This window comes from Theropithecus gelada, chromosome 1, assembly GCF_003255815.1.
Source record: "Theropithecus gelada isolate Dixy chromosome 1, Tgel_1.0, whole genome shotgun sequence".
In the NCBI taxonomy this organism is placed as follows: domain Eukaryota; kingdom Metazoa; phylum Chordata; class Mammalia; order Primates; family Cercopithecidae; genus Theropithecus; species Theropithecus gelada.
This window is the reverse complement of record NC_037668.1, coordinates 198,499,942-198,525,845: the sequence shown is the minus strand read 5'-3', so window position 1 is coordinate 198,525,845 and position 25,904 is coordinate 198,499,942. Positions and strand designations below refer to the sequence as shown.

Sequence of the window (25,904 nt, the reverse complement as noted above, 5' to 3'; positions counted from 1 at the left end):
AAAGATATGAAAGACCAGACAGTTTTACTAATATGCTCTACCAACCTGTCAAGGAATAGATAATTCCCATCTCTTATTCAATCTGAACACAACCCTGATAACAATATTTGGTAAAGAAAATACCACAAAATCTATACAGTTCAATATTACTATAATCAAGGAAGCCAAAATTCTGTATTATGTTTTTTAAAAAATAAGCAAAGCCTCATGATCAACAATAGTTTATACTAGGAATGGTAGGATGCATCCACATTAGAAAAATCTAGCAATATTCTTTATGTTAACAAATTAGGCCGGGTTCAGTGGTTTACGCCTGTGATCCCAGCACTCTGGGAGGCCTAGGCAGGCAGATCGCTTAAGCCCGGAAGTTTAAGACCAGTCTGGGCAACATAGGGAGACCTCATCTCCACAAAAAACAGAAAAATCACCAGGGCCTGGTGGTGTGCACCTGTAGCCCCAACTACTCGGGAGGCTGAGATGGGAGGTCCTGTTTGAGCCCGGGAGGTCTAGGCAGCAGTGAGCTGAGATCATGCCACTGCACACCAGCCTGGGTGACAGGCTGAGGCCCTGTCTACAAAAAAAAAAAAAAAAAAAAATTAAGAGATAAAACCGTGTGATTACCTGAAAAGATACAGAAATTTAGCAAATTTTCAACTGCCATTCTTCATTTTAAAACATATACATACCCCATATATACACACACTTAGAAAGCTGACCCGAGAAAGGAATTTTCTCTGGGAAACAGAATTAGAAAACCAAGAGAACCAATTAGCACGATTTAAACTAATATAAGAGATCAGTAGTGTGACTAAATACACAGGACTAACACTAAAATCAATACCTTCTCTAGACATCAGCAGTAACCAATAAGAAATATAATTTTTTAAAAGAAATTTTTCACAAAATCTCAAAATATTGTTACTTGGGAATAAAACTGACAAAAAGAAACAGTTTTATGAGGAAATTTATAAAACTTTAAGGATATTTTAAATCTCAACCTCTTCCTCCGTGTTTCCTTCTAACTCTTATTTTTAAATGTACTTTTTAAAAATTCGGTTTTGTTGGTTCACTGGTTTTTGTTATCCTCTCCCCTCATTCGATTGTAAACTTGAGAGCAAGGAAGACCTTATTTGTCCTGTTCCTCATGCTGCCCCCCTCAACACTTTTCACAGTGCTTGGCACAAAGCTAGCTGGCCCTTTGTACCTGTAAAACACGGAAACACCCTCAGCTCCTCTTTTTCTCTACCTACTTTGTCGCATATTACGCAATAATGTACAGCAATTGCTTCAGGCCTCCCACGTGACAATGCCTCCGCCTGCCTCGCACCCAGCCAATCAGAGCACTTGCCACCTGCGACCGCGCTCTCCCCCCACCTCACCTCCAAGGCGGCACGAGCCAGAATCTTCCAGTCTCAGGCTGTTTGTCCCCCCAGAGGGGCAATGCGACTGCGCGCCCCGTCCTGATTGGCCGAGAATTGCGGGCTGCGTGCGCAGACGCCTACCTCGGTTACTTAGGGCGGGAGCCCGGCGAGGGCGCCGGTGCTTTGAGCTGTCTGAGGCCGGGAAGCCAGACCGCGCTGCCATGCCGAACCGCAAGGCCAGCCGGAATGCTTACTATTTCTTCGTGCAGGAGAAGATCCCCGAACTACGGCGACGAGGCCTGCCTGTGGCTCGCGTTGCTGATGCCATCCCCTACTGCTCCGCAGACTGGGCGGTAAGGCTGGAGCGGAGTGAGGGGGCTGGTCAGGGCAGTTGGGCAAGCCGGAGGGTGAGGCGGGAGGGCAGAAGGCCTCGAGGAGGTCGGGCGGCTTGGCCCTGCCAGAGGAAGAGGAAGGTCCCGGTTTGTGGCCCTGGGCAAACCGACACCAGAACCACCTCCCTGTAATGCCCCGGCATCTGCCTGCGGGCCCTAGAGCACTCGATACTCATGGCTGTTTCTCTTCTTTGTCCCTTTAATCTCCAAAAGCTTCTGAGGGAGGAAGAAAAGGAGAAATACGCAGAAATGGCTCGAGAGTGGAGGGCCGCTCAGGGAAAGGACTCTGGGCCTTCAGAGAAGCAGGTAAAGTTAACAAGGGAAGAGCCGCCATCTGCCTGGCACATAGACGTATTCAGTAAAGGCTGGATGAGTGAATGAGTGAATGTCAAGGGTAGACTCCTTTGGGGGTTCGGTTAGTGCGAAGACGACGTTCTTCTTTTCTCCTGGTGTCAGCATGCCTGTTAAAAGAAACCAGCAGTCTCCACAACTAGGGCATGCACACATTGGTGTAATTTGGTGGTGAAAGACCTGGGGAATTCCTGTTAGGAAACCTGCGGACAATACACTTTGATAACCTGCGGACAATACACTTTGATCAGTAATGGGAGTGTAACATCTAGGGGTTGTACTGGATGACATCAAGGTGTCCCTTTCAATTCTTCTGTGATTAATGAGCCTTAGTGGGGGTGGCGGAGGCAGTGGGGGCTTAAAAGTAGTTTAGACCATTCTGTCTTTTTTTTGTTTAGCAAAAAATACCATTCTTTTAAAATGACACCTGAAACAAAGCCAGCTGCTGTGTTTAAAATATTGGAATAACAAGACTTGGATTAGTTGGTGTATGTGTGTATGTCTTACAAGAGTTGAATAGGCTGGGCACGGTGGCTCACGCCTGTAATCCCAGCACTTTGGGAAGCGGAGGAGGGCGGATCACTTGAGGTCAGGAATTTGAGACCAACCTGCCCAACATGGGGAAACCCCAACTCTACTAGAAATAAAAAATAAAGAAAGCTGGGCGTGGTGGCAGACGTCTGTAGTCGCAGCTACTCAGGAGGCTGAGGTGGGAGAATCGCTTGAACCTGGGAGGTGGAGGTTGTAGTGAGTCGAAATTGCGCCCCTGCACTCCAGCCTGTGCGAAAGAGCAAAACTCTGTCTAAAACAAAAAAAGTTGAATGAAGTTTATTTGGGTAAATTTCTGTGTAGTAGAATGTTAAAGTACTAAATAAAATTTGTTTTCTTGTTGATTTGTGTCAGGAAAGTGCAAGGTAATTATTGGTGTTACCCCACCCTTTGTTTTTTCCATTCTTCCATAGTAAAATTCCATTCTTAAACTGTCAACATTGGATTGAAATTCAAGAGATAGTTTTATTTTGTGGATTTATGAGTAGAAACTCAGTTGAGTTTGTACTTACACTTGCAAGCCTTATTCTTACAAGATATCTCTCCTCAAAACTTAAGCTATGGTGTATGTGTACCTCATGTGAGACTTGGAGACAACATAATCTGGTTTTGACTTTAAGTGAAAAACAAGCAACATTAGAGTACTTTGGGGCATAGTATGCTTTTGGCCACTGGCCTGGCTCAGGATGATTACCTTGGATAATCAGTAGTGGGCAAAATGGCTTTCAGTAGTAGTGGCATTGGTTATTGGTTATTATTTACCACTCCTTTTCTGATTCAGAATATTTATAGATTTGTTATTCTGCCTTTGGGTGTTGGTATTATTGACAGATCTATTTATTCATTGGATACATTGACCTTGGTAATCTCTAGGCTGTTTTGAAGTTATTTGGCTAAATTTTAATATATGGTCTAAAGTGCCCAGCAAGAGTTTATGTGGCCAATCATTCTCTTCCTCTTTAGAAACCTGTTTTCACACCACTGAGGAAGCCAGGCATGCTTGTACCAAAGCAGAATGTTTCACCTCCAGATATGTCAACTTTGTCTTTAAAAGGTGATCAAGGTAGAGTAATCCTGAAATATTTTGCTTAGATAAATTTGAGTGCCCAAAACAGTATATTTGTCAGTAAAAATGTTTTCTGTTCATTTTGATCCTCCATTTCAAAATAATTAACTACAAGTGTTAAATATTGTGGTACTGACATTATAAAAGATTAGGTAATTTGTTGAAATAAAACAGGAGAGAGTGGTTTGGTTTTTTTTTTAAACAAAAATCTGGTCTCTGTTTCTACCACTCCATATGTTGATAAACATAGGTATTTTTTAGACTTGTTTATAATTGGACACTTAAATACACTTAAAAACAAAAGTAAACAGGTGGGATAAGGTTTTCAGATCTATTCTACAGTGTGATGACTACAGTTAATGTAATGTATGTTTCAAAAATGGTAAGAGTAGGTTTTACATATTCACACCACAAAAAGTGAGATGATAGATATGTTAATGACTTGATTTAATCATTCCACGGTGTATACATGTATCAAAACAACATTGTACCTCATAAATATGTATACAAGTATTATTTGTCAATTAAAAATAAAATATTTAAAAATCCTGGGTGGTGGAGGGGAGTTATAAAGATACAAATGAATTATGGAACTTGCCAAGAAGAGAACATAGTTAATAAGGGTCGTTGCTATTCCTTCTGTCTGGTTTTGTTGTGTTCTGTCTTTGTTGAACACTGATAAACTTTTAACAGTCTTAAATGTGACCAGTCTTGGTAAATAACACTTCACACATTCTCACATTCCTTTATTCCTTTAGAGGATTTATAGGTGGTCTTATATATATATTGGTAAAAAGTGAAAAAAGAATGAACTAAATTGTTCATAGTTTTTATATTACAATCTTTCTACATTGATTCTGCTCAGCTTCGTTTCCCCAACCTTTACATTTGTTGAATATGGGTCACTGCTCTATGTCATTCCTGAGATTCAGGGCTTATCTATGGCCGAATTATGTAGAGCTGGCTGCAAGTTGGAATAATTTTGTTGCTTCATGCGAAGAGTGGTTACTTTAATCCTTGATAAGTGTAATTATAAAAATTTTGATTTCTTTATTCGGTACAGCTGATTAGTTTTCTCTTTTCCAGCTCATTTAGGAATATAGGAACAGAAAGAAAATTGTTCTAAAACATTTTTGTTTCCTTCAACTAAAGAGGCTTTTGTGGAAGAGGTAAATTTGAGACATTCATTTATTCATTTTATCTTACAATTTTTTTTTTAGCTCTCCTTGGAGGCATTTTTTATTTTTTGAACATTTTTAGCCATGGCGAGCTACCTCCTCATTGTGAACAGCGCTTCCTCCCTTGTGAAATTGGCTGTGTTAAGTATTCTCTCCAAGAAGGTATTATGGCAGATTTCCACAGTTTTATAAATCCTGGTAAGTAGATGCTAGATCTTAAAAGTGTATGTTTGTTTTTTTTTTAAATCTTGACTTTATTTGACAATAGTACTTTTTCTTACAAAGTCATGTACAGCTGTGTTCTTAATGTAGCAAGACTTCATAATACTTACTGAAAAACTGTTAGGAATTAGGTGTTGACACAGGGTTTTTTGGTTTAGGCTTTTAACCTCAAGTTACCATTAAAATCAGATGGATAGACTATCTGAACAATTCATAGCCTGCTATTCACTTACCTATGGCCTTACATCTTGGGATTTTCTAAAAGCTGTGTATGCCATGATCTTTTCTTTCTCTACCTCATCCTTCACAGCAGTGGTGACTAGCTTTTTAAGCTGCTATTGCTTTGTAGCCTTGAAGAAATTATTTAACCTCTCTGAATCTATTAGCTCATCCGTAACGTGGGGATAATACCTATTGGAGGGTTGTTCTAAGGAATAGATAAGAAATATGGAAATAGCCTATACTTAATCGGCTCTCAGATATTATCAGCATCTCTTCTTCCTACTGTTCCATCCCATTAAAAAGCAAGATAGGTATGAAGACATAGGATTTGATACCCCTGAAGGTAAGTAGGAAAAATGTATAGGGAGAAGAGACTGGGGACATGACTTCATTTTTAGTTTTGTCAATTATCAATTACTTTAAAATTAATTAGGACATCCCAGTACTTTCTCCTCCTCATTTTTAGATGACAGAAAAACTAATCATCTTACTCACACTTGTGAGTGTTGCTACTTAGGACAAGTCAAAGAGCTGCTTTTCCCCACATGGGTTGTAAATATTAAAAAGATCGAATTTGGGGACTGTTTTTCCTCTGAGAAACGCATATACACCTTGCCATATCAATGCCCTTATGACCCCCGGAGGCCCATTCATGAACGTGGAGCTAAGACTCTCTTGTCACATGCTTGCTTTATCTAGCATTTCTTTCTGTGTAAGGAGTAACTTACTTTTAAAAGTAACTTAGACAATATACCAAATTCTTCAACAGTTTTCATACCTTTGGTTGAAAATAAACCCTATAAAAGTTTAATCTTTTGTATTTTCATGTAATAAAAATTACCTTTCTGTGTTATAACTTGGTCATCCTGTAGAGTATTAACTGTAGCACTACTAGAGAACTTTCAAATTTCTGCTTCTCAACAAGATATTTTGTATTATAGGTGAAATTCCACGAGGATTTCGATTTCATTGTCAGGCTGCAAGTAAGTATAGTATAAAGGAATGGGGGGGTATGATTTGTGACTTGAATGTATTCATACCTGGTTAGACTTATTCCTTTAACACACAAAATATAAAATGAGAGGAAAATAACTTTAGGTTATTGTTAGAGAATCTGCATAGATGTGATAGTCAGTGTCTGTGATCTTTAAATTTTTTATAGACTGATAGTATACTGTACCTTTTCTTTTCAGGGAATTGTTGTTTTATTTTTTTCTGTGTATATCCTTTGACCTCAAGGTCAGCTGTTCTTAGTGGCCGGGTACTTAGGAATCCCTTTTAAGAGGTCTCAGATTATCTAGATTTAGGACCATTTTCAGGGACGTCCATTTCAAATGTGTTTTAAAAGTTAATACTTCAAGAAGAGTTCTGAATTTATTAGATGAGTAAAACAGTTTTCTAAGTATTTTGCAACCAAAGGGCATGACTGTATACCTAAGCCCTTGAACTTAAACCCTTTTTCTAGGAATTAGGTTTTAAGCGGTTTTCTGCTTAAATAGAATGAAAATCAGAATAGGTTTATTTTTAAATGTATATTAAAAGCGTCAGTGTATAGGAACCATTTAATAATTCCTGTCTGTAAGGTAATTTTTTTTTTTTTTTTTTTTTTTTTGAGATGGAGCCTTGCTCTGTCACCAGGCTGGAGTGGAGTGGCGCGATCTCAGCTCACTGCAACCTCTGCCTCCTGGGTTCAAGCAGTTCTCCTGTCTCAGCCTCCTGAGTGGCTGGGACTACAGGCGCACGCCACTGTGCCCAGCTTATTTTTGTGTTTTTAGCAGAGACGGCGTTTCACGATGTTGGCCAGGATGGTCTCAATCTCCTGACCTTGTGATCTGCCCACATCAGCCTCCCAAAAGTGCTGGGATTACAGGCACTGAGCCGCTGCGCCCAGCCGGCAATTTTTTTTTTTAACTCAGAAATATGGACAGCTAGCCTGTAGAAGTGTTTGAAATTAAAAATAAGTTCTTCAAATCTGCCACAACAAGCAGCCATATTATAATACTTATAACTCTGTTGTTTATAAATGAACATATTTTGGACTTACATTTGGTTGTATATTTTGAATTCCTAATATGTACTAATTCATTATTTGTTTGACTGGAATCAGGGCTGTAGGCTATGGAATAAAAAATGTAAGGGAGGATTGTTTTAGTAGTTCCTTTTTTTTTTTTTTTTTTCTTTTGAGACAGAGCTTCGCTCTTGTTGCCCAGGCTGGAGTGTAATGGCACAATCTCGGCTTGCTGCAACCTCTGCCTCCTGGGTTCAAGCGATTCTCCTGCCTCAGCCTCCCGAGTAGCTGGGATTACAGACACGCACCACCACACCTGGCTAGTTTTGTATTTTTAGTAGACACGGGGTTTCTACATGTTGGTCAGGCTGGTCTTGAACTCCTGACCTCAGGTGATCCGCCCGCCTCGGGCTCTCAAAGTGCTGGGATTACAGGCGTGAGCCACTGTGCCTGGCAATAGTTCCTTCTTATATAGCTTTGACTGGAAAATAATTACAATATGGAAGAAAAATTCTGTACTTGCTCTGAAGTGTGAACATAGCCAATATTCCCAACTGTTACATCATCTGAGGTTATTGAACTAGATGGCAGTAAAAAAAAAAAATAAATAAATAAATAAATGGAAACTTAGCCGATGAATTAATTTTCACGTTTTTGCTTAAACTCCGTTTCAGGTTTATTCATCTTTAATTAAATGCATTGGAATCCCTACTATGTGCCAGACATTCATTTCTGAGACTGTCACTGACTTACTGTTTCTTTACTATTTTGATTCTGTGAAATCCGTAAAAATCTATTTTTGACAACCTAGTTTTACAACCGTTTCAAATTAATCAGATTAACAGAAAGCGTGGTTCTTTAAAAAAATCTATTAAAGATTCTAGAAATGTTTTCTTAATTTATTATTCAACATAGTCGAAACAGTACAATGTTTCTCATTCAAGGAAACTTTAAAATGTTTAGAGCTTACCAATTTGAGCATGTCTTAAGTTGCCAATTTGATAATCCTGGGAAATATACCAATTAAATAAGATAAATGACTATTAGAGTGACACCTGTCACCATAATAACTAAAAATGCCTATGCTAATGTAATTGAGCTGATTTGGAGGAGACCATGTTTTGTATAGTAACGCACTGGAATGAATTTACATGTGGATGTGAAGAATTTGAGTGGTATTTAAGGAACATGCATATTGATCTCTCAGATACTCCTGTGTTGTCTTATCTTTTATGAACTATGAGTGTGAGGATAGGTGGTCCTGGTTCTTCTCCTTCTCCAGTTTAACCAGATGAGCTCTGCTTCTCTCCATTTTACTGGTTAATGATTTTCTTGAGAGAAATTCTGCTTTAAAACATCAACATTTTGCAAATTGCTTTCAGCTGCCTATACAAAAGGTCCATCTGCTTTTCAAAGGAAGCTTCTACACACAGAACAGATTATAACATTTATTTAAGGTATAAAGAACATTAATAAAAAACAAAGCCACCCACAAGTCAACTGAAAAAACTAGCACATTTCCAGTGCCATTGAAAGTCCCTGTGTCTCTCCCTGATAGCATCCCCTTCCCTCTTTATGAGAAAACTACAATTCTGAATTTTGTGTTTGAATTTTGTGTTATTTCTTTTCTGAATAGTTCTACTACATGTACATATTTGTTTAAATGATGTATTTAATTTTACTTGTTTCAACTTTTCTGTAATTAACATATTGTATGTATCAGGGTGCCCAATCTTTGGGCTTCCCTGGGCCACTTTTTTTTTTTTTTTTTTGAGACGGAGTCTTGCTCCCTCTCCCAGGCTGGAGTGCAGTGGCGCGATCTCAGCTCACTGCAACTTCCGCCTCCCAGGTTCAAGTGATTCTCCTGCCTTAGCCTCCTGAGTAACTGGGATTACCGGTGTGCACCACCACACCCAACTAATTTTTTGTATCTTTAGTAGAGGTGGGGTTTCACCATGTTGGCCAGGCTGGTCTTGAACTCCTGACCTCGTGATCTGCCCGCCTTGGCCTCCCAAAGTTTTGGGATTACAGGCGTGAGCCACCGTGCCTCGCCCCCCTGGGCCACATTGGAAGAAGAATTGTCTTGGGCTACACATAAAATACACTAACACTAATAATAACTGTAGAGCTAAACAAACAAACAAAAAATCACAAAAAAAATCTTGTAATGTTTTAAGAAAGTTTATGAGTTTGTATTGGGTTGCATTCAAGCCGTCCTGGGCCGCATGAGGCCTGCGTGCCGCGGGTTGTACAAGCATGATATATATATTTTCTTTCCTGTATTTTTTAACTCAATATCTTTCACTCGTTTTCTATTGAATTGTTTGTTTTTCTTACTGATGTGTGGAAGTTTATCTTCTCTGCTGATGGATTTTTTAAAAATTGTATGCAGATACCTGTTTTCAGTTTGTGTCTTGTATTTTTCACTCTCTTTATGGTGTCTTTTAATGAACAGACTTTTTAAACATTTTTTGTTTTTTAGAGATGGGGTCTTGCTTTATTGCCCAGGCTGGAGCGTGATGGCTATTCACAGATGCAGTCATAGCTCACTGCAGGCTCGAACTCCTGGGCTCAAGTGATCCTCCTGCCTCACTCGCCTGAGTAGCTGGGACTTGAGGCATGCTCCACTGTGCCCAGCTTGTTTTTATTTTTAATTTGGTAAATGTGTCGATATTTTTATCATTTGTGGGGTTTCGTGTCTTATTCAAGAATTCTTTTTTACCCCAAGGTTGTGAAAATAGTCTCTATTTTCTTCTAAAAATTATAGAGTTTTATTTTTTGTATTCAGGTTATTATTCTACCTGGAATTGACTTATGTATAGTATGAAGGAGAGATTCACTTCAAGTTTTAACTATGTAGATAATCATTTATCACAGCATCAATTATTGAATAATCAGTTTGTGCCACCTGTACCATATGTTTCTGTTTGTGTGTGGGAGGATCTTTTGTTCTCTTTATTCTGTTCTACCTTTTTGCTGTCAATATCATATCCTTAAACACAGTAGTTTGATGATATCTATTTAGACAAGCCCCCAACCTCGTTCTTTTGGAATATCATGGCTGCTTTGACCCTTTGTTCTTCCATACACGATTTAGAATCAGTTCTTCATGTTTTACATTAAGTCATTTTGGAGAAAACTGGTATCTTTATTATATTGAATCTTTTTATTTGTAAACATAGGGCTTCCCTCTTATTTTTTAGGTCCGTAATGTCTTTCAATGAAATTTTATAATTTTCTCCATTAACAATCTGAATATCATTTGTTAAATTTATAGTTTATCATGCCTTTTGTTGCTGTTATAAATGATATCCCTTGAAATTATATTTTCTAATTATTTACTTTTATATTTTGGTTTTGTCCCACCCATTGGTAAACTCTGAGTTTTTAGCAAATTACTTAATCATATCTGTGAAATCACTTTATTCTTTCTAATCTACATATCTTCATTTAAAATTTTTAAAATTTGTTTTGTCTTAGTATACTGACCAGGACCTCTAGTTTCTAGTGTTTTTGCCAGTGAGTATGCTATTTCCTGTAGTTTTTTCTTTCTCTCCCCACTCCCGTTTTTGATGTGTGTTCTTTATCAGGATAAAGATGTTTCCTTCTACATGCACACCTTGTTTTATTGCATTTCACTTTATTGCACTTTGCATATATTGCATTTTTTTACACATTGAGGTTTGTGGCAGCCCTGCGTTGAGCAAGTCTATTGGCATCATTTTTCCAGTAGCATGTGCTTTTCTCTGTGTCACATTTTGGTGATTCTCGCAATATTTCAAACTTTGTCATTATCATCGTGTCTCTTATGGTGATCTGTGATCAGTGATCTTTGATGTTACTATTTTAGTTGTTTTGGAATGTCAGGAACCATGCCCATGTAAGATGGCAAATTTAATCAATAAATGTTGTATGTGTTCTGACTGCTCCCCTGACTGGCTATTGCCTCATCTCTCTCCCTTTCCTTGGGCCTCACTATTCCCTGAGACACAACAATATTGAAAGTAGGTCAATTAATAATCCTACAATGGCCTCTCAGTGTTCAAGTGAAAGGAAGGGTTGCATGTCTCTCACTTTAAATCAAAAGCTAGAAATGGTTCAGCTTAGTGAGGAATGCATATCAAAAGCTGCAATAGGCTAAAAACTAGGCTTCTTGTGCCAAATGACCAAGTTGTGAACGCAAAGGGAATGTTCTTGAAGGAAATTTATGTACTACTCCAGTGAACAACCAATGATAAGAAAGTGAAACAGCCCCATTGCTGATACGAAGAAAGTTTTAGTGGTCAGAATAGATCCACATTCTCTAGTTACCACATTCCCTTAAGCTGAAGCCTAATCTGAAGCAAAGCCTTAACTCTCTTCAATTCTGTGAAGGCTGAGAGAGGTGAGAAAGCTGCAGAATAAAAGTTTGAAGTTTGCAGAGTTTGGTTCATGAGGTTTAAGGAAAGAGCCATCTCTATAACATAAAAGTGCAAAGTGAAGGAGCAGGTGCTGATGTAGATGCTACGGCAAGTCATCCAGAGGATCTAGCTAAGATAACTGATCAAGGTGGCTACAGCAAATAGCAGATTTTCAGTGAAGATGAAACCACCTTCTGTTGGAAGAAGATACCATCTGGGAGTTTCATAGCTAGAGAGAATAAGTCAGTGCCTGGCTTCAAAGGACAGACTGATTCTCTTGTTAGTGACTAATGCAGCTGGTGACTTTAAGTTGAAGTCAGTGCTCATTTACCATTCTGAAAATCTAGGGCTCTTAGGAAATTATGCTAAATTGACTCTGCTTGTGCTATTATAAATGGAACAACAAAACCTAGAAGACAGCACATCTGCTTATAGCATGGTTTACTGAATATTTTAAGACCACTGTTGAGATCTGCTGCTCAGAAAAAAAAGATTCCTTTCAAAATTTTACTGCTCATTGACATTAGACCTAGTCATCCAAGAGCTCTGGTGGAGATGTAAAAAGAGATTAATGTTTTCATGCCTGCTACCACAGCATTCATTCTGTAGCCCATGGATGAAGGAGTAATTTCAACTTTCAAGTCTTACTGTTTAAGAAATATGTTTCATAAGGCTATAGCTGCCATAAATGGCGATTCTTCTGATGGATCTAAGCAAAGTAAATTGAAAACCTTCTGAAAAGGATTCACCATTCTAGATGCCATTAAGAACATACATAATTCACTGGAGGAGGTCAAAATATCAACACTAAAGGCTGTTTGCAAGAAGTAGATTCCAGCCCTCATGAATGACTTTGAGCGGTTCAAGACTTCAGTGGAGGAAGTAATAGAAGAGAACTAGAATTAGAAATGGAACCTGAAAATGTGACTGGATTGCTGCAATTTCACAATAAAACTTGAATGGGTAAGGAGTTGCTTCTGATGTATGAGAAAAGAAACTAGTTGCCTGAGATGAAACCTAGTGAAGATGCTGTGAACACTGGTGAAATGACAAAGGACTAAGAATATTTCATAAACTTGGTAAAGTAGCCGCAGGGTTTGAAAGGATTTACTTAAATTTCAAAAGAAGTTCTGTGAGTAAAATGTTATCAAACAGTATCACATGCTACAAATTCTTCATGAAAGGAAGAGTCAATGTGGCAAACTTGATTGTTTTATTTTAAGAAATTGCCACAGCAGCTGCAGCTCTCAGCAACCATGACCCTGATAGTCAGCAGCCAGTAACATCAAGACAGGATCTTCCACCAGCATGGGAATGTAAACTGGTACAACCACTATGGGAAAAAATATGTGGAAATTCCTTAACTAACTAAAAGTGGAACTACCATTTGAAAATTCTAACAGTCTCACTACTGGATATCTACCTGGAGGAAAAGAAGTCATATGAAAAGGATAACTTGCACACACACGTTTATAACAGCACAATTTGCAATTGCAAAAATGTGGAACCAGCCCAAATGCCCATCAATCAACAAGTGGATAAAGAAACTGTAGTATATATATGTGTGTGTATATATGATGGAATAGTACTCAGCCATAAAAAGGAATGAGTTGATGGCATTCGCAGCAACCTGGATGGGATTGGAGACTATTCTAAGTGAAGCGACTCAGGAATGGAAAACCAAACATCTGTTCTCACTCATAAATGGGAGCTAAGCTATAAGGATGCAAAGGCATAAGAATGATACAAGGGACTTTGGTGACTTTGGGGCAGAAGAGTGGGAAGGGGGTGAGGGATAAAAGACTACAAATTGGGTTCAGTGTATAGTATTCGGGTGATGGGTCCACCAAAATCTCACAAATTGCCACTAAAGAACTTACTCATATAACCAAATACCACCTATTCCCCAAAAACCTATGGAAGTAAAAACATTTTTTAAAAAAGATCTTTAACCAGCAAAAAGACTGTAAGTCACTGAAGACTCAGATGATCGTATTTTTAGCAATAAAATATTTTCATATTAAGGTATGTTCATTTTTAAAACAATGCTACTGCACACTTAATAACAGTATAGTCATAACTTTAGAGTGCAGTAAACAATAATTTATAGGCACTGAGAGACCAAAATATTAGCATGACACTTTATTTCAGTACTCGCTTTATTATGGCAGTCTGGAACTGAACCTACAGCATCTCCAAGATATGCTTATATTCCCTATTTGGCTAGGAAGATAGCAGTTGCACATTTTAGTGAATGCTTTTTCTGCATGTCATATGATTTTTGTCTTTTGTTCATGTGGCCATTTATTTATTTTTTGGGACAGTCTCACTCCATCACCCAACCTAGAGTGCAGTGGCATGGTCTCAGCTCACTATAGCGTCTGCCTCCCAGGCTCAAGTGATTCTTGTGCCTCAGCCTCCTGAGTAGCTGGAATTATAGGTGCACATCACCACGCCCAGCTAATTTTTGTAATTTTATTAGAGACAAGGTTTTGCCATGTTGGCCAGGCCAGTCTCAAACTCCTGATCTCAAGTGGTCCACCCACCTTAGCCTCCCAAAGTGCTGAGATTATAGGCGTGAGCCACCGCGCCAGCCTTGTGTGGTAATTTATTAGCGTTAAACCAATCTTGTCTTCCAGGAACAAACCCAGCGTGGTCACTATATATCTTACATATAATATACTGAGTTTGGTTTATTACTATTTTGTTTTAGGACTTTTCCATTTATGTTAAAGACTGAGATTAACTTTATCTAATTTTATTATCAAGGTTATTTTGCCATTATAAAATGGGCTTGGGAATAGATTTTAAGATTTTGGATTTGATGCTTTTTTATGGCTCTACAGAAATTACTAATATTGCCTTTAATTTCCCTAAACATAATGAGCCTAGTTATTTTAAAGGGTTATGTTAGATAATCCTCTTATAGGGATCTTCTTTTTGGAGTTGATTTTATAGTCTGTTGGTTATGGTGATGTTCATTCAAGCTAACAATCTCTTCATATGTCTAGTTATTTTCGAGTGCTAAACAGTGTATATGAAATCTCGTTATTTCTCTCCAAAGAAGATTTATGATTGTGTCAGTCAGAAAGCTGGAGTCAGTAGCATCTCAGATTACCTTAATCCATTTTCAGGGATTGAAGTGGTTTTAAATTGGGTTTCAGACATCACAAAAGTCAATTTGTAGTTGGCCTTTACTAGAAAAGGGGGAAGGATGAACAGGTAATCACCAAAGGATTATTAGTAAAATTTACAGTTGACTTCACAGCATAAACAGTGGAAGCCAGAAGACAATGGACTATTTTTTAATTTTAATTATAATTTTTTAAGTAAGTAATATTGCAATAAAATATCTAGTTCTTACCAGCTCTGAGTTCATTGGAAACTCTGTTCTGTTTCTCAGCCTCTAAATGTCCTCTTCCAGAATTGGTAACTGGCCCTGGGAAGAAACAAACCCAACTGCCAGATTCAACTCTCCAAGATTTCTTCCTTTCCGAGATTTTGGGCCCATGATTCATGATTCCTCACCACATTTTTGTCTCTGCAGGTCTTCGAAGAAGGTGTTTTATTTGTTCAGCTTTTCCCTAATCTATCATTAGAAGTTGAACAACTCCTGCATTTCTTTGGGGGAGAGTAAGGGGAAATGGAGTTCTTGCTCATTCACTCAGGCTGGAGTGCAGTGCTATGAACATAACTCACTGCAGCCTCAAACTCCTAGCTCAAATGATCCAGTCTCAGCTTCCCGAGTAGCTGGGGCTGCAGGTGCATACCACCACACCTGACTTCCTGAATCTCTCTCTCTCTCTCTCTGTGTGTATATATATATTTAACAGTTTTGTGTTAAAATTTGTAATTTGGTCTCCTCAGACATAATTAAGTAAAATCTGTCCATTCAAAATCTGGAGTACCTGTGGGTATCTTTCTGTCAACTATATATTCATTCTCATTCTTGTTTTATTGTGTACCTGATTGTTCATGGAGTATTTGGTGGAAGTAATGATTTCAGAGTAATTTGAGACTTACGATAATGTTAACTTCCTCTGGAAAGGGTTTGTGTTTGCTTTTTTAACACACCTGGGGGCCTAGAAGGCCAGGCCCAGAAGCTGTTAAAAGCACTCTATTCAGTCATTCAGCTTCCTCTTCCGGAACTGGCAAATGATCCAGAGGAAAAACTTCCCTAAAGCTAATCTCACCTCTCTGAGTTTATGTATTCTCTAATCTTTTTTTTTTTGAGACAAAGTCTGGCTCTGTCGCCCAGGCTGGAGTGCAGTGGCGTGATCTCGGCTCACTGCAACCTCCACCTCCCAGGTTCACACCATTCTCCTGCCTCAGCCTCTCAAGTAGCTGGGACTACAGGTGCCCGCCACCACGCCCGGCTAATTTTTTGTATTTTTAGTAGAAATGGGGTTTCACATGTTCGCCAGGATGGTCTCGATCTCCTGACCTTGTGATCCGCCCGCCTCGGCCTCCCAAAGTGCTGGGATTACAGGCGTGAGCCACTTGCGCCCGGCATATTCTCTAATCTTAACCCATTAATTCCTTAATGCTCTGTGTGATCTTAATATCCTCACACTTTTTTATTTTCTGTGGGAAAGTTGGTCTAAATTACTTGGTCTTTTTTTCCTGTGAAGTGGACGTCATCATATAACTTTTTTATAAAGCAATCATTACTATTAGGTTTTCCAGCCTTATTAGTAAAAAATTTATGAAAGGCAGCATGGGAGTAGTAAAACACTACAGGCCTGGTTACTGAACAAACCTGGGTTTAAGTCATGACTCAATTGTTTACCAGTTATTAACTTACTAATTTTTCAGTTGTTTCTCATACACGTGCACACACGCACACACACACATATCACATCATAGAATGGCTGTAAGACTGTGGGTTAAAATATGTAAAATCCTTACCACAATGCCTTTGTACAGGTACTTAACTTTGTGTTACCCACTATCCTCTTATTGTACCCCTACTTCCATACCTACCCCATAATATTTGTCTTGCTCAAAATTTGAACTTCTCCTTTTTATTTCCCTCAGGTGATTCTAGTCACAAGATTCCTATTTCAAATTTTGAACGTGGGCATAACCAAGCAACTGTGTTACAAAACCTTTATAGATTTATTCATCCCAACCCAGGGAACTGGCCACCTATCTACTGCAAGGTAATTTCAGGTTAAGAAGTACTTTTAAGATATCAATTTATAATACCAAAAGATCCATAAAACAAAGAATTTTTGCCTGTGTATTTTTGTCTTGTGTGTCTTAAACACACATTCATTTTGAATTGTTTTGAATGTAATTAGGTGTAGTGCCTATTTTTAAAATGTCTGCAATTATGGAGGGATTTTGAAGACTGCAAAAGCTAAACATATTTCTATTTTGGTAGAGTTCATGTTCTCTGAGTTCTTCTTTCTGAAATATCTGCAATATCTTTTTACCCTTAAGAATGGATACTCCATTCTGTACACCTATCTTACCAAACAAGATTACCTTTTCTTCAAAACTGTCTTTGTAGCAATCCCTTCCTTCTTTCTTTGTAATGTTTAAAGAGATGATATTCTTCGAGGCTTGCAGTTGAAAAGTGGACTTTAACCTTGCTACTTAGTATAACCATGAGGTGATTATCTGATCTTTTTCTGAACATTGGTTTCTTCATTTGCATACCCTAGGTCCCCCTTGCTTCTCATAAAGTATCTTAACATTTCTGTATAAATATGACTAATAATAGCTGTAGTCTTTTCTAATATATGTCAGTTTTTTATAGTTTTCATTTTGTTGGCACAAACTCTTCAGTCTTTCTCCTGTGCCCCCTACCTCCCAACCCCCACATTTTGAAAGTACAGCATTATAAGTCATTCAAAGTAGGAGAAGATACAAGTAGCTTTTTGTTTTGTTTTGTTTTGTTTTTTGCTTTCTCCAGTCTGATGATAGAACAAGAGTCAACTGGTGTTTGAAGCATATGGCAAAGGCATCAGGTAAGTAAAACTCTGGGTTGCTGCAGAAGTGTGTTATAATTAATATCTGTGTTTGTTTCTACTTTGATATCTTCCGAGTATCTAAATTTACTAATTGTATGTGTTTTTCTATTTGCTCTGGAAGAAATCAGGCAAGATCTACAACTTCTTACTGTAGAGGACCTTGTAGTGGGGATCTACCAACAAAAATTTCTCAAGGAGCCCTCTAAGACTTGGATTCGAAGCCTCCTAGATGTGGCCATGTGGGATTATTCTAGCAACACAAGGTATTGCTAGCATTTTTGTTTGAGTCATTTTGACTTCTTTTCTAAACTGGGAAAATATGGTAGGACTTTTTTACCTTTTTATGCAATATTTTCCGACGAAAGCTTGGAATCATTGTATTTCCTTGAATATAAGATTTCATTGATAGTAAGATACATTGTTACTTGTGTATCACTAAAAACAAACCTGCCAAATAAACTGTTCTTTCTTATCACTTAGAATTTCTATACTGATGAAAGAATGTCCTTAGATTTATTTAGAGAGATGTTTATTACATAGAACTCTTGTACTTACATGTAAAAGAATATATAAGTGAAATCAATTGGCAAAAGTATTTTTTATTTTGAGATAATTTTACACTTACAGAAAAGTTGCAAAAATATTACAAAGTTTACTATTCTCTGTTTCCTTAATTGCTAACATTTTAATACATTTTCTTTATAATTTTGTTTCTAAATATATATACACTTTTTCAAAATCACTTCAGGGTAAGTTGCTGTCATTATGCATCTTTATACCGAAATACTTCAATATGTGTTTCCTAAGAATAAGAATGTTTAGTCTACAGCCATAGCACTCTGAACACGCCTGATCTTGTCTGATCTCACAAGCTAAGCAGGGATTGGCCTGGTTAGTAGTTAGATGAGAGACTGCCTGGGAATACCGGGTGCTGTAGGCTTTTACTGTGTGTGTGTGTGTGTGCGCACGCATGTGTATATAGAACATTTATATTACCATAGTGTAATGATCAAAATCATGATATTGAATATAGGATGCAATACTATTATCTAATCTGAAGACCATATTAATATTGTATTAGTTGTTCCACTATGTCTTTTATAGCCAAACAAATTCTAGAGTCCAGTCCAAGACCACATGTTGCACTTAGTTATTTATCTCTTTAATCTGGGAAGTTATTTATCTCTTTAATCTGGGACAGTTCCTCAGTCTTACTTTGACTGTCATGATCTGGATATTTTTGAGTACAGGCCAGTTATTTTATAGAATGTTTCTCACTTTTAGTTGATCGGTATTTCCTCATGGTTAAATTGAGATTATGCATTTTTGGCAGGAATACCACAGAAGGGATTATGTGACTGCTCAGTGTGTCATATCTGGAGGCATGTGATGTCAGTTTATCCCATTACTGATGATGATAACTTTGATCACTTGTTTCAGATAGTACCTGTCAATATTTCTCTCTTGGAAAGTTACTGGTTTTTTACCATATATATATATATATTTTTTTTTTTTTTTTTTTTTTGAGACAGAGTCTTGCTCTGTCACCCAGCCTGGGGTGCAGTAGCGTAATCTCAGCTCACTGCACCCTCCACCTCCCAGGTTCAAGCAATTCTCATGCCTCAGCCTCTCGAGTAGCTGGGATTACAGGTACCCACCACCACGCCCAGCTAATTTTTGTATTTTTAGTAGAGAAGCGGTTTCACCATGTTGACCAGGCTAGTCTTGAACCCCTGACCTCACGTGATCCACCCGCCTCAGCCTCCCAGAGTGCTGGGATTACATGCATGAGCCACTACTCCTGGGTTTTTACCATATAATTAATAAATATTTTGTGGGGAAATACTTTCAAATTGGGTAGGTATTCTCTTCCTCAAACTTTCATATACAAATTTTAGTATCAAGTGCTGACTTTTGCCTGAGTCAGTTATTACTATCATTGTGAAAGGTGATTTTTCTTATTTGATTGTTCCTTCTGCATTTATTGGTTGGCATTCCACTGTAAAACCAAAAAAAGTTTCTCCTTTTTACCCATTTTTTTTTCATTTATATGAGCATGGACTCATGGATTCTTATTCAATACATTTTAATCTATTATTGTAATTTATTTTTATGATCAAATTGTTCCATATATGGCCAGCGGGAGTACCTTCAAGCAGGGGTTTGTGTGTCCTTTTGACATTGCTTCATTGCTTTCTATCTAACAGTGCTTCTTTGCTTTCTATTTGGCACAATATGTTACAGGCTTATCTTGTACTTTCTCTGTTCCAGCCCTGGATTAGCCATTTCTCCCAAGAATCTCTGGTTTATTTTAGTGGAGCATAATAGTTAGGAGATAGAATCTGGGTGGTAGGTGTGCTCATTTCTTACTAAAGTGTCATTGATTCTATATCCCTTTAGTAGAGAGCTAGGAAATATATGTTTGTGTGTGTGTGTACACACTCTCCATACATATCTGTTTGTAGCTAGGTCTGTCAGTCTTTTTATCCATCTCTGTCTTACCATGAGTTCACACTTAACCTGTTATTTCAATCCAATACCATAGAGTTCTCTAGCTTTTTTACTTTTTAAAAAATTTCCTTTCTCTAAGAATGAGAACCCTGGCTGTCAGTATTTTTTAGAATTATATGGTACCATTATTTTTTTAAAAAGACATACAACTGTTTAGAGTTTGTTTATCATTGTTTATAGTCTGAAAGTATATAGTCAAAATACTTTGTTCAGAAGTTATTTAGGTTCTTTTTTCCCCTTTCAGTACAAATTACTCTTTTGGAATATATTAATAGTTAAGTTCATTTGCTTGTTTGTATTCCATGTTCATATTCCATTTTTGCTAATTTAGCTTTTGAATGTCTGATGCATTTCCATTTTGTAAACAAAAATAATATTCAAGAGAACTTTATTCTAGTTTCATTTAAAAAAAGCTTGTTAGGATTGCATTAAATTTATAAATTAACTTGGGGATAACTGAAACATTTATAGTATTGAGTTGCTTCCAAAGATTGGGACATCTTTCCATAGTTCAAATCTACTTTTGTGTCTTTCAAATATGTTTTAAAATTTTTCTCACACAGATTGTGCATCTCTGGGACTGGCGCATTTTTATAGGAGCAGTTCCTTGATAACTTTTTCTGTTTTTCTATGGAAATTGATTTTATTAGGCTTTCTAATTTTAATGAGGTAAATTTTGGTAATCTGTATGTTTCTAGAAAATGGTACATGTTATATAGCTTTTCAAAGTTATTTGTTTAAAGATCTGCAAGGAAGTGTGGTCTCTTAAAATTTTTTTAAATTTCATCTGTTTCAGTGGTTATCTTGTCATTGTATATTTGTGCACTCTCATTTTTTTGTAAGCAAGTGTGTTGTCTACAATAGGATTTTAATTTATTAGACCTGTTTTTCTATTCTCTTCCTAATTAATTTTTGCTGTTATTCTCTTTGTACGTTGTTGTTTTTCTAGTTTTGGGGGCTGGAAATGTAATTTATTTATCTTTTGCCTGATTTTTTAATGTGTTTAGTAGAGTGAAGTTTCTCTTAATCATTGTTTTCAATGAATTACATAGATTATTGCATGCCATATATTCATTGCCATTTTAAATAAATTATGTCATTTTAACTCTCAACTACCATCTCTTTAAAACAAGGCTTTTACATGTCCAAGTGAAAAGGACTTTCTGCATTTTGTTTCTTTTAGTAAATTCCAGTGCTTTTACATTGTGATCAGAAAGCGTTTATAATATTTTTACTTTATGGAAGTTACTGGTATTTAAGGGTTTTTTTTCTGACTTAATATTATAATCAATTTTTGTGACTGTTCTCTTGGCATATGAGAATATACTTTCTTTTCAGGATATAGCATTTGAGATCCACACACATACATCATCTACATTGATTGTATTGTTTAGATTTTCTTTAGTTGTATTTTATATTTTCATTAGTTATATTTTATCCAGTTGATATATCTTGTGTTGAGAGTAATCTCCTGTTATTACTGTGTTTCTGTCTGTGTTTCATTGCATTTCCTGTAGTTGTAAGCTGCCTGCTGTGATATTTGATGCCTTAAAAGTTAAAGTTTGCTGAACCTTGATACAGTAAATTGATCAGGGGCTCATGGAAGAGTATTCCCTGTGTTCTTGAACATTTAAAACTTTTTCTAATGGTTTACACCGTATTTCCTTGAGTTTCTAGAAAATGCCACTTCATTTTATGGCTTTGTGTGTTCCTTTTGTGAAATTTGGTCAATTAATTCTCTTGGCCTTAGTTATTTTGGCCTTAGTTATGTGATCTTTTTGACTGGAGTTAGTTGATCATTTTGCCTGGAGACGACCTTAGTCTTTTTTCATTTTTAAAGTCTAATACTGTTGCTAGGATATTTCTCTGAGTTTATATGCAGGTCCATTTTCTGAGACATTTGGTGAGCCCCTTCAATATGCAGAATCAGGTTCTATTTCTGGGGATTTTTTTTTAGATCATAGTTTAATATTAGTTTTGTTCCACTGCTTAATGTTTCTTCTTAAAAGGAGTCCAATATATATGTATGTTTGATCTTCTTTGCCTTTCAGTCACTTTTTCTGACGCTTTTTACTTTGTTTATTCTCATGATAGTTTCTGCTTTCTTCAGTTTCTCTTATTAACTTTACAAATGAATCTGTTCAACCTTGGGCAGTTGGTAATTTAGTTCTTTTCTGTAATGTTTTTGTCTTTTTTTCCCCTCTCTTTCCTGAGTTAATTTCTTCTTTTTTGTTTATTTCTGTTTCTAGTTTTGAAGTTTCTCGTTCAGGGTGTGTTTTTATATTCTCATATGCTTTTTCAGGATATTTAATTTAACATGGAATGGTAATCGATACGGTTTGACTCTGTGTCCCCACCCAAATCTCATATGGTTTGGCTCTGTGTCCCCACCCAAATCTCACCTCAAATCGTAATCCCTGTAACCCCCACGTGTCAAGGGTGGGACCAGGTCGAGGTATCTGGATCATGGGGGCAGTTCCCACATGCTGTTCTCATGAGATCTGATGGATTTAATAAGCATCTGGCATTTCCCCTATTTGCATTCATTTCATCCTGCTACCTTGTGAAGAAGGTGGCTGCTTCTCCTTTGCCTTTCCCATGATTGTAAATTTCCTGAGGCCTCCCCACCAATGCAAAACTGTGAGTCAGTTAAACCTCTTTCCTTTATAAATTACCCGGTCTCAAATATTACTTCATAGCCGTGTGAGAACAGACTAACACAGTAATGTTACGTTTTTCCCCTCCTTCATATTTTTTGGGGGGTGGGGGTATGAGAAATTATCAGCTAAAGTGTTTTGAGTCTCCTTTTCTGTTTTCTTTTATTTTTCTTTTTTTTTTTTTTTTTTTTAAAGAGAGTCTCACTCTGTCACCCCGACCGGAATGCAGTGACACAATCATAGCTCACTGCAGCCTGGTACTCCTAGAGTCAAGCAATCCTCATGCCTCAGTCTCCTGAGTAGCTGGTACTACAGGCATGTGCTACCATACCTACCTAGTTATTTTTCATTTGTCATGGAGACAGAGTCTTGCTGTGTTGCCCAGGCTAGTGTCGAACTTCTGGCCTCAAGCGATCTTCCTGCCTCAGCCTTCCAAATTGCTGGAATTACAGGTGCAAGCCATCATGCCTGGCTATCTTCTTCTTATCATAGCTTGTTTTCTTCCTATAATAGCTTTCTGTAGATGAAGATACATTGCTCCTTTGCATTTCTTGGACAAGGCTGATAATTTATGGGGAGGTTTGATTGAGAGTCTTTGTTCCAGGAACCTTCCTCTCTGTCAATGTGACAAAGTACAGGTTCTTTAATGAATGTTTTCAGGGTGGTGGGAGTGTGGTTGTAGGTTTTTAGAATTTTATTTCCTGCATGATCTTAAATTTCCCCGTTTGCTTTTTTTTCCTCCACCTAATTTCTAAAGGGCCCTTCCCCCTTCCTCTTTCACTTAGCATGGCACTTGCCTATAGTCAGTGCTCTGATCTACTAGGACTGTTTGAATATTTACATAAAGAATGGGCTTCCTCATTGTAAAAATGATTTTAATTTAATCTTAGGCTCTCCATTTTCTTTCTTCCCCACAGTTTTTTCTGGACTCTACTCCATGTAAAGATTGGGGTAGGAGACTGAGAAATTGCTCCATTGGAAATTACAGTTTTCATTTTTCTATTTATAGACAACTGAGTTTTGTAGCATTCTTCTAGTTATGCTGCAGGTGGAGATTTTGTTTTCCCCACGTTTGTTGTTGTTCTTGTTAATCTGTAAAGCTTATGAATGAAGTGTTAAGATATTTGGATTTATGTACCATTACCTCAGTTACAGGCTGAAGTATTTCAGAAATTTCACATTGAGTCATTCATTTTCCATGTTTTTATACATTATTGTCCTCTGTGCCATTAAGAGTGTTGGCGATACAGCATTTCTTAAAAAAGAACTCCACTGTTGTCTCTGGGGTTTTGTTCTAAGCATACCCTTTCTGCAAGTTTTGATGCCAGTTCTTTCTTCATCTTTTCAGAAGGGGTCAAAAGAAAGTTTTCAGGGACAAACTAATATGTCCTCAAATAATCTTTAAATGGTTTATTGACTAAAATGTTGAAGGATTGCAAATGTCTGGTTACCATCAAGATTAATAATTAAATTTGTACATGGTTAGGCAATGGCAACTATTTCTAGACTGTCAAATGTACATTGTGCAATACCTTCAATTGTAAAATGCATTCTAATTTGGGTTAAAATGTGAAGAAAATGTGTTTTATAATTGAAGAAATACAGTATTGAGTTCAGCAGAGTAGCTATACTCTGCAACAAGATTAGAGTAGCTCTGGTTTAAAACATTTGAGGTCCATGCTGTGGGATTTTGTTAAAGGTAAAACTCTTACACAGTACTGTAGGCACTTTACTAAACTTCTTTGGACAGGATAGATCTACTTTTTATTGAGCTTCACAACATAATAAGATTCAAATGTATGATATTTTACAAGGGAGTTTGGATTGTAGTGTACAATAGAAACTGTTAGAGTCTGTTAATACAAGCAGATGAAACCTATTCCAACCACTGCTCTTAAACGCTTACTAAAAGACCTTAAAGTTGGTAGTAAATTTGTGGTAAATGTTTTGTTTAGTTCTAACAGAAATGGGTAGGTTTTGTATTGGTGAAACTGAGTACAATTAGACAAATTGAATTTTAGAATCTTAAACAGTCTGTTAATAACATGCATTTTAGAGGCTAGAATATTTATAACTTTTATAGATCCCCTATTCTCCTGATGCTTCTTGTCATAATTATTCTTGGACTAATTCACTGTCTATGACTTGCTGACTAAAACATGGTAGCCTTTATTTCATCAACAAATATTTATTGAGCACCTCCTCTGTGCCAGGAAATGATCCAAAAGTGAGCAAAATTAATGTGGTCCCTGCCATCAAGAAGCTAACAGTTAAGTAGGAAAGAAACATACAGTACATAATAAAGAAAATTGTGATTTTAGCTTGTGGTAAGTGCTAAGAAGAAAATCAACAGGACACTCTAACAGAGAAGAATGTATAGAAAAGTAGACCACTTTATAGAATGGTCAAGAAGACTTTGAGGTTGTGACATTAGAACTGAGAACTGAAGTGGGAAAAGGATGCAGCCATGCAAAAAATGGTAAGAAGAGCACCCTGGACGGAGATGGAAAAACCTTGAGGTAAAGGCTTGGTGTTTACTAGAAATTGTTAGACAGTCAGTGTGACTGTGGAGTAATGAGTAAAGAGGAGAATGCACAAGATGAGGTTGAAGCAATCGGTGGGGGTGTGGTCATAAACCATTAGAAAAATTTTAAACACGCAAGGACACAGGGAGAGATGGAGAGGAATAGGTCGATTTAGGATAGGTTAAAGTCAGTAGACCTTGCTGATGGACTGGACCCAGAGAGAGAAAACGGAAAAAAATAATGAAAGATGACACCCAGGTTTCTAGTGTGTACTACTGGATAGATGGGGAGGAGAGGAGCAAGGTTACAATGTTCTGAGGTCCTGGTGAGGCATCACATCCAGAGATAGCAGGCAAGCAACTGTCATCCTGCTAGAGCTCAGTGAAGCAGTTTGGGTAGTGTCCACATTCTTTTCACTATGTGCTGGGCACAGAAGATACAGTACAGGAAGACAAGTCTTCTGCTTTGATGGACCTCACAGCAT

At 37.3% G+C, this 25,904-nt stretch overlaps 1 protein-coding gene and 1 pseudogene across 3 annotated transcripts in view; both read left to right on the top strand.

The window, feature by feature from the left end:
• Positions 1–25,904, top strand: part of MAEL (maelstrom spermatogenic transposon silencer) — a 47,039-nt gene that overhangs the window by 12,187 nt on the left and 8,948 nt on the right. The window contains exons 2-9 of one of the 3 annotated variants that reach the window (XM_025394672.1): positions 1,631–1,714; positions 1,967–2,059; positions 3,617–3,716; positions 4,940–5,095; positions 6,283–6,324; positions 16,787–16,911; positions 17,670–17,724; positions 17,849–17,990. In XM_025394672.1, coding sequence (XP_025250457.1) covers positions 2,003–2,059; positions 3,617–3,716; positions 4,940–5,095; positions 6,283–6,324; positions 16,787–16,911; positions 17,670–17,724; positions 17,849–17,990 — 677 coding nt within the window. In that variant the 5' untranslated portion in view covers positions 1,631–1,714; positions 1,967–2,002. Of the gene's footprint in view, positions 1–1,323; positions 1,715–1,966; positions 2,060–3,616; positions 3,717–4,939; positions 5,096–6,282; positions 6,325–16,786; positions 16,912–17,669; positions 17,725–17,848; positions 17,991–25,904 lie in introns of those variants that run through there. The other 2 variants (XM_025394654.1, XM_025394663.1) reach the window with 2 other exon arrangements.
• On the top strand, positions 18,549–18,667 carry LOC112616635 (annotated as a pseudogene).